Source organism: Trachurus trachurus (genome assembly GCF_905171665.1).
Source record: "Trachurus trachurus genome assembly, chromosome: 15".
Classification (NCBI taxonomy): domain Eukaryota; kingdom Metazoa; phylum Chordata; class Actinopteri; order Carangiformes; family Carangidae; genus Trachurus; species Trachurus trachurus.
The window spans coordinates 5,936,892-5,952,242 of record NC_139906.1 but is presented as its reverse complement, the minus strand read 5'-3'; the positions used below and the strand labels follow the sequence as shown (position 1 = coordinate 5,952,242).

Here is a 15,351-nt window from a genome sequence, read left to right as displayed (position 1 = left end):
CATCTTAAAGGGATTGTTCAACATTTTGGCAAATTGGCCCATTGCCATAATCCCTATAGTTTTAGAAGTAGGTTTGTTACCTTTAATTGTCGGTGCAAGCTATTTTTAGAACGGCGGAGCAGAGCCGCGAGCTGCTCAGAGCTACGCTACGGAGGCTAATGGGATTTCTTGGTTTCCCTCATCAAACTCATCGATACAGAGTTGTTTTCAAGGTAAATTCATGCAAAACTGATGCAGGTTCCTGTCGAGGGCAGTTTTTCAGCAAGCAGTCTCTGTATTTACCTCTAAAACAACTCTGTCTGGTAACGTTTCGTCATTATCTCATAGCGTGGTGAATGTGAAGGTCACAACTTGTCCACCAGAGCGTTTTGGAGTTGTTGGATTGTGTATTTGATGAGTTTGATGAGTGAAACCAAGAAATCCCATTAGCCTCCGTAGCGTAGCTCTGAGCAGCTCACAGCTCTGCTCCGCCGTTCTACAAATATCTTGCACCGACAGTCAAAGGTAACGAACCTACTGCTATGACTATAGGGATTATGGCAATGGGCCAGTTTGCCAAAATGCTGAACTATCCCTTTAACAACATGGTCAAATCAGTAAATCCAGTGTGTTCTGATTCAATTATTAGTTTTTATTCTGGATTTAGATTCAGTTAAATAATCTAGAAGCTGTCGTCTTGCAATTTGGTCCTAATAATCGACTCACACTCAGTATATAACTAGGATGAGGACACAGGAAGCTGCTGTTGTGACCTGAAAACACCCTCCAAGATAATTTGTTGTGTTTCTTTGCTCATCGGTTTACCACCACCACCACCACCAGCACCACCACATCATGTATTTGTGTAGATTACCACTCATTGACCACAAGTCACCTCGCTAATGAACGGAGCGTTGCGTCGATGAACCGATCAATTGCTTAACACCTGTACGAAGCAGTCAGTCAGTCGGTCAATGTGTGGCTAAGTAGGTGCGTGTCGTAGAAAGTGGTGTGCATTGAACATAATGAGCAGATTGTAGTTAGTTGCTGCTGCTGCTGCTGCTGGTGGATGAGCTCAACAACATGAGCTGAGTGGGAGTTTGATTTTCCTTTTGTCAGAATGACAGTTTCCAGATGAGAAAACACCAACACGACGCAGCCTCATTTTCACCGACTCTTCTCTCTTTCACTCTCTCATTTGTCTCCTCTTCTTCTTATTACCATCATGTTTCTGTTTCCCTCCCTCCCACTTGTTTTCTCTTCTTTGTTTTCACTTTACAGGTCAGGGTTACGAGCTCGGTCTGCCGTAGATAATAAAGGCAGCAGTGTGTGTGTGCGTTTCACAGTGTGAGATGAGTTTGCATGATTTTACTTGTGTGTGTGTGTGTGTGTCAATGTGAGACTTGCAAGATCAAAGAGGGTTAATGTGAGATAAAGCAAGTTTTCTGTCTCTATGTGTAGTATTTGCTTTTACTCGCTGCGGGGAGCCGAGCGAAGGGCAAAGCGGGGGGAATGTGCCTCGTCTGACTTTTCGTAATTAGCCTCAACTCCGCTCTCCGCTCACTTTTCCGCCGCCTTATGTCACCATTATGACTCCTTCTCCTTGCTCCTTCTCCTCCTGCTTATGCTTCACCTCACTTCTTTCTTTCTGCTCATCCCATCCCATCTCTCTCTCTCTCTCTGTCTCCCATCTCCCTCCTTTCATGCCCACCCCACCCCTCCTCTCCTCTCCGCTCCCCTCCCCTTCTTTCTGCTCTCATTAAGCTTGCTCAGCAGTAACTGGAACTGACAACTCTGAAGATCCTGACACATGCCGGCTACAGGGTCATGACTAGAGAGGAACTACAAGAGAGAATGAAAAGAATAGAGAAAAAGAGGGAAAGAGAAAGAGAGAGCACTTTACGTTCTTGTTCTGCTGTTTTAGATATTTTATTGTTCAGAGAATTCGCTGGGATGGTCGGCTGCAGACAGGCAGATAAATGTATCGGCTGTATCGTGGCTCCTTCTCCCATCATCTGCAGCTGTGTCATGTGTCATGTGTCAGCTCCAACCAAAAGTTTTCACTGGATAATTGTCGACAGTTTATCCCACGACCCTGTAATATTCTCCAGAAGACACTGGTGCTTTAATGTATTGAAAGTCTTTTCCAACATGTCGCTGTCTCTGTGCCCCGACTGCGTCCTCCTGAATATTCAAAGGTCACACCGTCCGGTACGATCGTCGGTTGTAATTCTAGTGTTACAGCAAACCGTGTACATGTAAAGTGAGATAAAGTGGTAATGTAGACATCTGTGAAAGGCCCGACTCGCTCTGCTAACACTAATACCTGCTGCAGCGGGAAGATGATATCATGCTTGGTTCAAAGGCACCATGCTGTTTGCATCGGTGAAGGTTAAATTAATGTTTGGGTTAGTGCTGCATGTCGCTGTGTGTCTGGGCTGCAGTTAATGAGGCTGGTTTTAAGGTTTTAAAGGAGCTGGACTAGGGATTTTTTTTCAAGACAAGTCAAATGTCTCTCTGTAACTTGGTCACTTGGGTTTATGTAACTTAATTCAATAACTTTAAGATAATTAAAATTGTTGTATGTATTCAGTATGCTTGTGTAACCATCTGAAAATCTTGGTTGCACCAGTGTCAACAGTGGGAGGAGACGTCAGCAGGTTCTGTGCTGCGTTCTTCTGTTCAATCCAAACTTTGTTTCCATTAAAGGGATAGTTCACCCAAAATTCAAATTTCACTCATTATCTACTCACCCTCATGTCGACTAACGCCGGGTTCACACCGGACGCCGAAGCGCCGCGAATAGCCGCGGAACGGAGACCGCTTTCCTTCGGCGCCCAAGTTAACAGGTTGTGTAGTTCAGACCAGACGCGCCGCAAAGCGCCGCGATTGCTCGCGCCGTGCATTTATCGTTTCGGCGTCTGTTCTATTTTGTGCGCGAGCCGCGAGCAATCGCGTCAATCTTGGCAGGAAGTCACACATGAAACAACGAGAGAATCCGGTCAATTTTCAAAATAAAGCACTTTTCAAAATAAAATACAGCGATTGACAAATGCGACCGTATTATTCTCAACAGAGAGCGAGAGAGATGAAAAAACACACACACACAGGATAGGGAGACGAAGTGGGCTGGCTGCAGGGGGGCGGGGGGGTCAAAACACACAAACAAACAGGGAAAGAGAGAGAGAGGCAGAGACGAGTTGTTGTCAAGTGAAGGACGACGTGAAATTCATCTTGGAAGTGAAGTAGGGGGAGTTGTTTGACCCACAGTACACAGTGTTACAATTATATGAGGTTATGCATATATATGGACTGCATGTCCATATGACAGTTGAGAAAGGGGCTCACTTTTCTTTGTCCAAAAAGACACACCAAAAAACATCCAAATACCTCCATAGTGCTCGTCTGTAATGTCCCTCTTGTATTGAAGCCCCAACATGAGAAATTGTTCCGAAAAAAATTAAATAAGTATAGGTTTTAAGGTTGTTTGTAGCGGAAGCTCCCAGCACTACTCTTCCTGGTCCGTCCAAACCTCGCGTGATTTGCAATGACGCCGGCGCAAATCAACATGAGGTGGAGTAGGTAATGAGTGAAATTTGAATTTTGGGTGAACTATCCCTTTAATATGATATAGATTTTATACAAAATTTTCTTTTATTTTTAGCTGAGGAATAATGTAAATATCAAGCCACACGATTATTATGAGTACTAGCACAGAATACAGTAATGGTCTTGAAAATGGTCTTGGGTTAGGTGGTCTTGACTACAACTAGTTCCTGTAAACCAGGAAGTTTCAGCAGATCAACAATCAACGCCACATCCTGCCGGTTAACGTTAGATTTTTCACGTCTCCAGCTCATACATACACTTGTGATTTGTTGCAGGTAGGAGGCTAATATGGTTTCAGGTCAAAATGTGTCGATGTCATCAACTCTCTGAATAGATGATGCAGCTCCCACAGGATCAATGAGCGAGCTGCACATTGTAGCTTCAGTAGCTTTAATGAGACATTTAAATACCACCTCAAGAATTATTCAGGCCGCTCCTTACCATCAGTATCAGTACTTTCTGCTTTGTTTTCCTTTAAGCCTCTCTAATCACATTTTTAAAGCCCAGGTGGGTCCAATTTCCTAAACTCATACTGAGATCTCAGATACACGGAGCGTTTCAGGCCTTTAACCAGCGTCACTGTGGGACATCTATCATCGATGTGTGTGTGTCTACTGTGAACATGACTTGCAATAGTTGTTTTCAGATTTGGAAACAATGAGTGTTAAGTTTCTCAAACACATTAAAGGACCTTATTTTAAGACTTCAATAATTGTTGATTCATAGGAAGATAAACTTGTGTTTTTTAGAGACAATGTAGTTTTATATCGTGAGCCAATCAAAAGAGAGGAGGCTCTGTGTCTCTCCTCTTATTGGCTCAGGGTTTGAGGAGAGGGCTGCTGTGTTGTGACATCACAAAGTTACAAAAGTCCTGACGGCTTGTTTTAAGGCTCCGTTTCTGAACACAGGCTGTGTGTGTTTCTTTGTGGACTGAGGCTTTGTGATATTATCACAGTGTCACTACAGACCCTAGACCTGATCTATAATCAAAGAAGATATGAAAATCTCACTTTATGGGACCTGTAAAAGTACAAATGTGTGTGTGTAGGTCTAAGTGTTGTGATTTGGGACTGTTTATTTCTTGTAAATTGCAGTGTGCTGCTCCAGTCTGCAGTGACTGTGAATCGTTTTTATGTACACTGATTAAACAGTAGCAGAGCTGCCATCATCTCTGCACCGAAGCTGTTGAGAAAAGGCATTAGCTCTCCTGTATGTGTTTGGCTTTATTATCCAAATAAACCAAGTAAAGATTGGTGACGTGCCCTTAACTAGAGCTCATTTCTGTGGTCAGACTCAGGTTTGTCAGGTCGTGCCTGTTCAGTGGCACCGAACTCTTCTCACTGACTTCAATTCCCAAGTGAACTGCTGTGTTAATGACATTTTTATTCACAATGACACATCATCATTATTATTATCATTAATATCCTTCAGAAGGTTCTAACTTTCACTTAAGATAATAAGACCAAGCGAACGTCCTCTCCTGTGAAGTCGCTGATCAAACGCAGCTTTGAAACCGACAGTACGGTGAGAATGGGAAACTCTTACACTGTTACACTGTATGTAGTGAAAATAAAAAATAAAAACCGCATATGCCACATAACTGGATCTGCAAATATCCGTGTTGTCAGAGAGTTTTGTAATTGTGGATTGATTTTTAATCCACAGACATACTCTGAACTAATTGTTTGCCATGTTTTTCTGAGCCACTTCCCCAAAGGAAATTCAGCTGATTAGAAACAACCAAGAAGAAAATAAATGTACAAAAACAATCACATCTACAAAAACACATCTGACGACTGTCCTGAGATCTAGTTGAGATGCAAATTATGTCACACATATGACTGCTGTGTCTGTGTGTGTCTGTGTGTGTGTGTGTAATTAGGCTGCAGGTGAGAAGACAGAGCCGATCAACGTTTACAATATGCTCGTCAGGCTTCTGCTGCCTCGGCACAAAAGCTACCAGCTAAACAATCACATGCTCACAAACAGCCATAAGCAAAAAATTAAATATGCACTCGCACACTCGCGATGCAAAAGTCGCACATATGAGAGCTGCAGGATATTGACAAAAAATTACTTATTTTGTGCTGAATAATGCATCTCAGATATGAATGCCAGTGCATGACAACAGCACATTTAAAATGTTTTGAAGAGTAGTTAGTTTGAATAGACAGGACTTCTTCCATTATATGTGCTGCACTAATCCCCTATAGACAGAGTATATGCGCATTAAAACTCAACTTGCTGACTCCATCGTGTTAAAAGCATTAAGTTATTTCTTTTTCTTTTTTTTTTAAGTTATCACACAATCAGTAGCAAACCACAGTAATGACCTTTAGAGCTCTGTGGATTGTAAAAATTAACAAAAATGAAGCTAAAATCTGTTTTCTCACTGGTGCTGTGCCAGTGTTTAATCTGGACCCAGGTGTACGCTTCAAAACAACTGGTCCAAACGCTGTGGGAGGGGCTTCAGGATGCAGTTATCCGCCATCTTGAGAAAACATGAGCTAAAACAGCAGATGCAGGAGGAATCTATGATTGATTGATTGATTGATTGATATGATTGTAATGAGTTAAAGAGTAGATTTACAAACACAGTCAAAAAATGTTCAAAGCGAGGAGCGCTGCCTGGACTTCTTTCTCAAAACTAGAGGTGCTCTTTGGAGAGAGGGATCCAAGGGATGTGGAAAAACAAAGAAAAACTCCAAGGCACTCTCTTGAGTTAATAAAAATGCATTTAATTAATCTGGCATTGTCACAGTGACATGTTTAAAATGACTATGACGCGTTCCGGCGTCAAGCCTTCATCAGGGAGTCAAACAGATAATTCAGATACACCTAGGTCTTTTGTCTTGGTGTTTAGCCAATGACAAGTTGCCACCCCTCCTTGAACCGCCACCTTACCGTGGTGGAGGGGTTTGAGCACCCGAATGATCCTGGGAGCTATGTTGTCCGGGGCTTAATGCCCCTGGTAGGGTCTCCCAAGGCAAACAGGTCCTAGGTGACGGGTCAGACTAAGAGCGGTTCCAAAACCCCTCATGAGTGGAACAATATCGAGGACGTTCACGTCGCCCGGATCGGCGTCACCGGGGCCCCACCCTGGAGCCAGGCCTGGGGTAGGGGCTCGCAGGCGAGCGCCTGGTGGCCGGGTCTCCGCCCACAGGACCCGGCCGGGCCCAGCCCGAAGGAGCGACGTGGGCCCGCCTTCCAGTAGGCCCACCACCCGCAGGAAGGACCATGAGGGGCCGGTGCCGTGTGTTTTGGGTGGCAGCCGTGGGCGGGGGCCCCGGCGACCCAATCCCCGGACAACGACTCTGGCTTCAGGGACATGGAATGTCACCTCGCTGGGGGGGAAAGAGCCTGAGCTCGTGCGGGAGGCTGAGAGGTATCGGCTAGAGATAGTCGGGCTCACCTCCACGCACAGCCTGGGCTCTGGAACCCGGAACCCAACTCCTTGAGAGAGGCTGGACTCTCTTCCACTCTGGAGTTGCCCATGGTGAGAGGCGGCGAGCTGGTGTGGGCTTGTTCATAGCCCCCCAGCTCAGCCGCCATGTGTTGGAGTTCTCCCCACTGAACGAGAGGGTCGTTTCCCTGCGCCTTCGGGTCGGGGATAGGTCTCTCACTGTTGTCTCGGCCTACGGGCCGAACGGCAGTGCAGAGTACCCGGCCTTCCTGGAGGCCCTGGGAGGGGTGCTGGAAAGCGCTCCAACTGGGGACTCCATCGTTCTGCTGGGGGACTTCAATGCCCACGTGGGCAGCGACAGTGTTACCTGGAGAGGTGTGATTGGGAGGAACGGCCTCCCCGATCTGAACCCGAGCGGTGTTTTGTTATTGGACTTCTGTGCTAGCCACAGTTTGTCCATAACGAACACCATGTTCAGGCATAAGGGTGTCCATCAGTGCACGTGGCACCAGGACACCCTAGGACGGAGGTCAATGATCGACTTTGTAGTCGTGTCATCTGATCTCCGGCCGTATGTCTTGGACACTCGGGTGAAGAGAGGGGCTGAGCTGTCAACTGATCACCACCTGGTGGTGAGTTGGATCCGCTGGCAGGGGAGGAAGCTGGTCAGACTTGGCAGACCCAAGCGTGTCGTGAGGGTCTGCTGGGAACGTCTGGCAGAATCCCCTGTCAGGGAGGTCTTCAACTCCCACCTCCGGGAGAGCTTTGACCGGATTCCGAGGGAAGCCGGAGACATTGAGTCTGAATGGAGCATGTTCTCCACTTCCATTGTTGACGCGGCCATCCGGAGCTGTGGCCGTAAGGTCTCCGGTGCTTGTCGCGGCGGTAATCCCCGAACCCGGTGGTGGACACCAGAAGTAAGGGATGCCGTCAAGCTGAAGAAGGAGTCCTACCGAGCCTGGCTAGCTCGGGGGACTCCCGAGGCAGCTGACGGGTACCGGCAGGCCAAGCGGACGGCAGCCCGGGCGGTCACGGAAGCAAAAACTCGGGTCTGGGAAAAGTTCGGGGAGGCCATGGAGGAGGACTACCGGTCGGCCTCGAGGAAATTCTGGCAAACCATCCGACGCCTCAGGAGGGGGAAGCAGTGCTCCGCCAACACTGTTTACAGTGGAGGAGGGGAGCTGTTGACCTCGACTGGGGATATCGTCGGGCGGTGGAAGGAATACTTCGAGGATCTCCTCAATCCCACTGACACGACTTCCGTCGAGGAAGCAGAGGCTGAGGATTCAGAGGTTGATTCATTCATCACCCAAGGTGAAGTCACTGAGGTAGTCCGGAAGCTCCTCAGTGGCAAGGCACCGGGGGTGGATGAGATCCGCCCTGAGTACCTCAAGTCTCTGGATGTTGCGGGGCTGTCGTGGCTGACACGCCTCTGCAGCATTGCGTGGCAGTCGGGGACAGTGCCTCTGGACTGGCAGACCGGGGTGGTGGTCCCTCTCTTCAAAAAGGGGGACCGGAGGGTGTGTCCCAACTACCGGGGGATCACACTCCTCAGCCTCCCGGGGAAAGTCTATTCCAGGGTGCTGGAGAGGAGAATTCGGCCGATAGTCGAACCTCGGATTCAGGAGGAACAATGCGGTTTTCGTTCTGGCCGTGGAACGCTGGACCAGCTCTACACCCTCCGCAGGGTGCTCGAGGGTGCATGGGAGTTTGCCCAACCAGTCCACATGTGTTTTGTGGACCTGGAGAAGGCTTTCGACCGTGTCCCACGTGGCATCCTGTGGGAGGTGCTCCGAGAGTATGGGGTCGGAGGCCCTCTGCTGAGGGCTGTACGGTCCCTGTATGACCGGAGCAGGAGCTTGGTTCGCATTGCCGGCAGTAAGTCAGACCTGTTCCCGGTGCGTGTTGGACTCCGGCAGGGCTGCCCTTTGTCACCGGTTCTGTTCATTATTTATATGGACAGAATATCTAGGCGCAGCCAAGTGCCGGAGGGGGTACGGTTCGGGAGCCACTTGATTTCATCTCTGCTTTTTGCAGATGATGTGGTCTTGTTGGCTCCCTCGAGCCAGGACCTTCAGCATGCACTGGGGCGGTTTGCAGCCGAGTGTGAAGCAGCTGGGATGAGAATCAGCACCTCTAAGTCCGAGGCCATGGTTCTCGACCGGAAAAAGGTGGCTTGCACCCTCCAGGTCTGGGGAGAGTTCCTGCCTCAGGTGGAGGAGTTTAAGTATCTTGGGGTCCTGTTCACGAGTGAGGGGAGAACGGAGCGCGAGATCGACAGGCGGATCGGTGCGGCGGCCGCAGTAATGCGGTCATTGTATCGGTCCGTCGTGGTGAAGAAGGAGCTGAGCCGAAAGGCAAAGCTCTCGATTTACCGGTCGATCTACGTTCCCACCCTCACCTATGGTCATGAACTCTGGGTCATGACCGAAAGAACGGGATCCCGGATACAAGCGGCCAAAATGAGTTTCCTCCGCAGGGTGGCGGGGCGCTCCCTTAGAGATAGGGTGAGGAGCTCTGTCACCCGGGAGGAGCTCGGAGTAGAGCCGCTGCTCCTCCACATCGAGAGGAGCCAGCTGAGGTGGCTCGGGCACCTGTATAGGATGCCCCCTGGACGCCTCCCTCGTGAGGTGTTCCGGGCATGTCCCACCGGGAGGAGGCCCCGCGGAAGACCCAGGACACGCTGGAGTGACTACGTCACTCGGCTGGCCTGGGAACGCCTTGGGGTCCCCCCGGAAGAGCTGGAAGAAGTGTCCGGGGAGAGGGAAGTCTGGGGATCCCTGCTCCGACTGCTGCCCCCGCGACCCGACTCCGGATCAAGCGGATGAAAATGGATGGATGGATGGAAGTTGCCACTCGATTGCTGTGACCCAGAGTGGGTGTGTTTCTTTGTTTTTACAAACACAGTGGTTGGATTCTGTGAGCCATCATTTCTCTCTGATGAAAAATACCTCAACTTTGTGTAATCGTTCTTCTGCTTATGAGGTTTATTGGCAAACAGCGAGTGGGTGCATTACCACCACCAACTGGTACGGAGTTGTAGATACGTGTGACAGAAACGGTCTCCAATCTTTCAGGATGTCTCGTCTGGTCCTCCTTTAGGTCAGTTTTAATCAAAGCAGACGAAGTGAGGGAGTGTCCAGCAGCTCCACTGTGGGATTAACAGTCACGTTTATTAAATATCTGCACAGTGGAACGGAGTCGGAGGTTCTTTCTAGGTCAGGGTGAGTTTGAGCAGAAGTCGGTCCCACCGGGGGAAAGAAAAGAAAAGTAAAAGGACAGGAGGAGGAGGAGGAAGAGGAGGAGGAGGAGGAGGAGGAGGAGGAGGAAGAGGAGGGTGAGACCTCGCTGTGCACGGTGGCTCTGAGCAACATGTGTTCAAGTGTCTTTACATGACGACCAGCATCCAGATGTCTCGTCCTTGATGCTGGTCATCTGTCAGAAACACTCTGAAGAGCAACACGCTTAATCTGCTTCTCCAGAGAAGTCCACTTTATTCTGTCGTCTGTCAGTCTGTCTGTCAGACGTTAAGCTGCTGAGGACACTGAAGGTAATTCTGACCTGCTGAGATGTACGAAGGAGTATTAGGGCCAGTCCAAAAAAAAAAAAAAAAAAGTCAGGCAAAGGGAAAAAAAAAAAAAAAATTAAATCTGACAAAAAAAAAAGAAATAGCCAGGCAAAAAAGAAAAAGAGCCAGGTATAAAAATAAATAAATTGAGAAATTATCAAAGTACTATAGTCTGTGGCCATAGCTTCCTCTACAGATGCCTTGATTATTTTTGTGTGGGTGTGTGTGTGTTTTTTTTTTTTGCCTGGCCTTTTTTTTTTCTTGTGCTCGTTTTTTTTTTTTTTTTTTTTTTTTTTAATAATACTCCTTAGTAGAGATGTGAGTGTATCTCCCAAAAAAAACAAAAAAACAAAACACCCAAGTCCCTGTTGCTTTAGAAAATATCTGTATCTAGATCAGCAGCAGGGATGAGGGAAGCGGCTCTGAGACGAGGGCAGTGGCCACTGACGAGAGAAATACCTACAATCATCCTTCGCAATTTTCAGCAACTGAGGGATGATGGTTGCCAGTTGTGCTGCAGCTGCTCTCTTGGCCCCTCGCGATGCAACTTAAGGGCATTAGGACGCCACAGTGCAGAGGTCTGGACTTAAACCGGAGAATTTGCTGACTTCACACACGGACAAAACCCAAAGAGACTTGCAACTTAACTGTTACTCTGCAAACCTTCGACACTGCAAGAGGAAGGTTTTTCCATGAAATATAAAAGACTGTTCCTGAAGCTGCAAGTCAGAGCAGCAGCATTTATTTAAGCTTTTATTTAAATTATTCTTATATACATATGTAAATGAAGCCGAGATGCTTCAGTAACATATGTTGTGATGTACCTCTGAAAGAAAGCGTGTTATTTAACAGTGGGAGGCTTTTAAGGCTCTTTAGGCCGTGTAGAATATCTGCACAGAGAGAGAGAAAGAGAGACGCAGGCAAAGCAAGACTGATGCTGAGGACAGTTTGCACTGATAATCTGTATTTTAATGTGCATTTTATTTTGAAAACCACCTACATCTCAACGTGTGAAATGCCACTCGGATCCATGGCTGCAGGCCTGCATTAAATAAGATATTTATAAAGTATCTACAGCATCATTTATGTTGATTTTCTCACGCGTCGGTTTCTTTACCTTTCTTAACTTTCGACATGGATCCAACGAGATGAATGTTTCCGTCCATCATGTAGACAAATCTATCCGTCTGTGTATGAATATTTCAGTGGGGTTAAAGAGCCGTTATGCAGATCAGCGCTCTCCCCTCCTTCATCACAGCATCGGGGTCATCGCTCACCATTGGAAGGAAAGAGTATCGTTACGTCCACGCAGGGTCTCTGTGGAGCTCGGCTTTCCTCTGATGTGTGTCTCTGTCTTTGTGTGTGTGTGTGTGTGTGTGTGTCTTTTTACATCAAAGCCATGGAGGGCTATTAATAGGAGGACTAATGGACTCTAATGGTAAATAGCTACATCAGCACTCAGGTTTTTTGACTGTGTGGTGAATTTATAATGGAGCCGAGTGATAACAAAACCTAAGTACCTTCTAACTCACCTTTAATTGTGGTTTAGGCCGGGGCGATATAAAGCTTTATTTTAACATGGGGACTAACAAGCCTGTGATTCATGACCTGATCCAGCCCGGTGCTAAAGGGACCGGCCCGGAGTTACGACGTGGTATTTCTGGTTGTGGCAGACTCGTGCTTTATCAGCTCAGCTAATCTGAATTACTGTAGACTCAGCGGGGGAGGCCTTCATAAAGTTAAAACTGACTTAGAGGGATAGTTCAACATTTTGGCAAATTGGCCCATTGCCATAATCCCTATAGTCATAGCAGTAGTAGGTTTGTTACCTTTAATTATCGGTGTAAGCTATTTTTTAGAACGGCGGAGCAGAGCCGCGAGCTGCTCAGAGCTACGCTACGGAGGCTCATGGGATTTCTTGGTTTCCCTCATCAAACTCATCAAATACACAATCCAACAACTCCACAACGCTCTGGTGGACAAGTTGTGACCTGCACATTCACCACGCTATGAGATAATAACACAACATTACCAGACAGAGTTGTTTTAGAGGGAAATGCAGAGACTGCTTGCTGAAAAACTGTCCCTGAAGGCAACGCACATCAGCGGTTTTGCATGAATTTGCCTCTAAAACAACTCTGTCTCATAACGTTCTGTTATTATCTCATAGCGTGGTGAATGTGCAGGTCACAACTTGTCCACCAGAGCATTTTGGAGTTGTTGGATTGTGTATTTGATGAGTTTGATGAGGGAAACCAAAAAAATCCCATTAGCCTCCGTAGCGTAGCTCTGAGCAGCTCGCGGCTCTGCTCCACCGTTCTAAAAATAGCTTGCACCGACAAATAATGGTAACAAACCTACTCCTAAAACTATAGGGATTATGGCAATGGGCCAATTTGCCAAAAATGTTGAACTACCCCTTTAACTTATGGCTTTTTTTTATCTACCACCAACCTCCTGATGTATAAATAAATACATGATTAGTCTTTAATAGCTAATGGTTTCTGTCCCCCCCCCTCTCTATAGGTAATGCCATCCAGGCGTTTGGGAACGGGACAGATGTTGGAGTGTGGCAGCCGATGTCTCCGGTCCAGACCACCACCTCCACCACCACCCCCTACCAGAGGAACCGCGAGCGCCACCCCAACACCGACAACCACATCAACACAGACCCCGGCATCTACCACTTCTGTGGCAGCCTACAGGTGAGACACACACACAAAAACACACACACAAACACTAGGGCTGGGACAATATGCTTTTCTCCCGATTCGATTCTTCCACGATTTTTTGGATGGCGATTCGATTTAAATTGTGATTCTACGATATTGCCGATTCTCTCGATTTTTAGTCTGCATTTTTAACATTTATCTGCACACAAATACTGAAGGAGCCTATAAATTAACATACTCCATTGTAAAGTGAAATTAAACCCTTTTCAAAACCTGTACTCTCTGTATGTAAAAAAGGCTAACAAATGCACATTGCACAATATTTTTAAAAATTAAAAAAAAAAAAAAAAATTCAAAATGTTTTTGTTTTGTTGTTTTTTCAAAAAAAAAATCAATTTTTGAAAAAAAATATCAATTTAAAAACCGTCAAAAAAGATATTGCGATATATATGTGAATCGATTTTTTCTCCCACCCCTAACAAACACACACAAGGGTTCAGCTAGTTTTATTTGGGATTCAGAGGACGACTGGATCTCTGAGGTTCAAGGTTTTCCCACCAGTCTGGGGACAAATCTGATCTCAAGACATGAAAACATCTCAGAAACTTTTTTTTTCTTCTTTGTAGCAGAGAGAGAGATTTTTACAGATGGCTCAAGTTCCAGAGTTACCCATTCTCTTTTTATCTGAGCTGCTGATCTTTCTGTCCTTTTCTATCAGCTTCAGTCACCATCCATACATCTCCAAGTGTGTGAGTGTGTGTGTGTTCATCTTCTCCCTGTCAGCCTGTTTGTCTAGTTTCTTTCACATACCTCACCGCCTCGCCTCGCCATCCTCCGGCTCACTCACTTTCTATCTCTTTTGACTCCGAGGCAAGCGGCTCCATTTGTTTATCTAGTGTTGTCACAACCACAAACATATATACGTCAAGATAAAGCAGTGGTTCACATACTTGAAGTGATGCGAGGGTTGTTGTCTGGACAGCGGTTTCCAGCAAACCACACCAGAGAGAGAAGTCGTAATTAACAGAGTGTGAAAGTGAAACATTAAGCCGCTAAAGAGAGAAATATTGTCCAACAGGAGTTGATGGAGACTAAACCAGAGCTGATGTAAGAGAATAAATATTTTCTTATGGCATCAATGAGATGTTAATGTCTTCTCAGTAGGCAGCTGTTTATTGTGTTATCATGAACACTTCGATACAATAGTTGTGTGGTGTGAGTTTGGTTTGGAGACCGTCTACCTGCTGGAAGTCAGAAGTTTGAACCTGGATTCATTCAAGAAACAACAAATACACTACAAAAACTCAACCTTTCCAAGAATATTTGTCTTATTTCTTGTAAAAAATGCCTAATTTCTAGTCAAAACTAAACTCTTTTCACTTATCACCTAAAAATGAACTTTTTTTTAGATAATTTTCACTTGTTTTAAACTAATTTTCACTTGAAATATGTAGAAAAGTCTGCCAGTGAAAGCAGGTTTTTTTGTGCTTGTAATAAGAAAGAAAAACTTGACCCACTATCAGATTTTTCTACTTATTTCAAGTGAAAATATGCTTGAAAGAAGTAAAAAGTGTCTAAAAACAAGCTGCTTTTTAATGTGATAAGTCTTATTTTAAGTAGAATGAGATCTGAGACAAATATTCTTGGTAAGATTTTGAGTTTTTGCAGTGCACAGTAAATGATTTTAGCTTGTTTTCTGTGGATTTATAACATCAAAATGTTACCACAACCCATTCATTTCCCACTTTTCTTCTCACAGTATTTGTCCTGATCATTGTGTCATCACTATGGTGTGTAGATTGGTCGTATACCTGTGTGTGTCAGCCAGGCACACACACACCTATCTCTGTGCCAAAGTGTGAAACAGTATTTCTCAGCTGGCAGCAACAACTCCTGCTCTACAGGAACAAGAGTTATGGAGCTGATGAAACAGAGAGTTTACTTGCAGCAATCCCGCGCTGCCCCGGCCGGCGCTGGGCTGATCCCGGGTCAGGCAGGAGGTGAAGATAATACTGTCATTACCAGCAGAGTGATGACAGAGAGCCACACAGCCATTTCACATATAATAATAGTAATACACAGCAATGCCACGACGTATCATAAAAACCACTGGAGCTGTT

The 15,351-nt window shown here is 46.2% G+C and overlaps 1 protein-coding gene across 1 annotated transcript in view; it reads left to right on the top strand.

The window, feature by feature from the left end:
* Positions 1-15,351, top strand: part of gfra1a (gdnf family receptor alpha 1a) — a gene marked incomplete at both ends in the record, with an annotated part of 117,409 nt that overhangs the window by 92,984 nt on the left and 9,074 nt on the right. Inside the window, one exon of the mRNA XM_083988293.1 lies at positions 13,086-13,264. Within this exon, the coding sequence (XP_083844419.1) occupies positions 13,086-13,264 (179 nt within the window). The remainder of the gene's footprint in view (positions 1-13,085; positions 13,265-15,351) is intronic.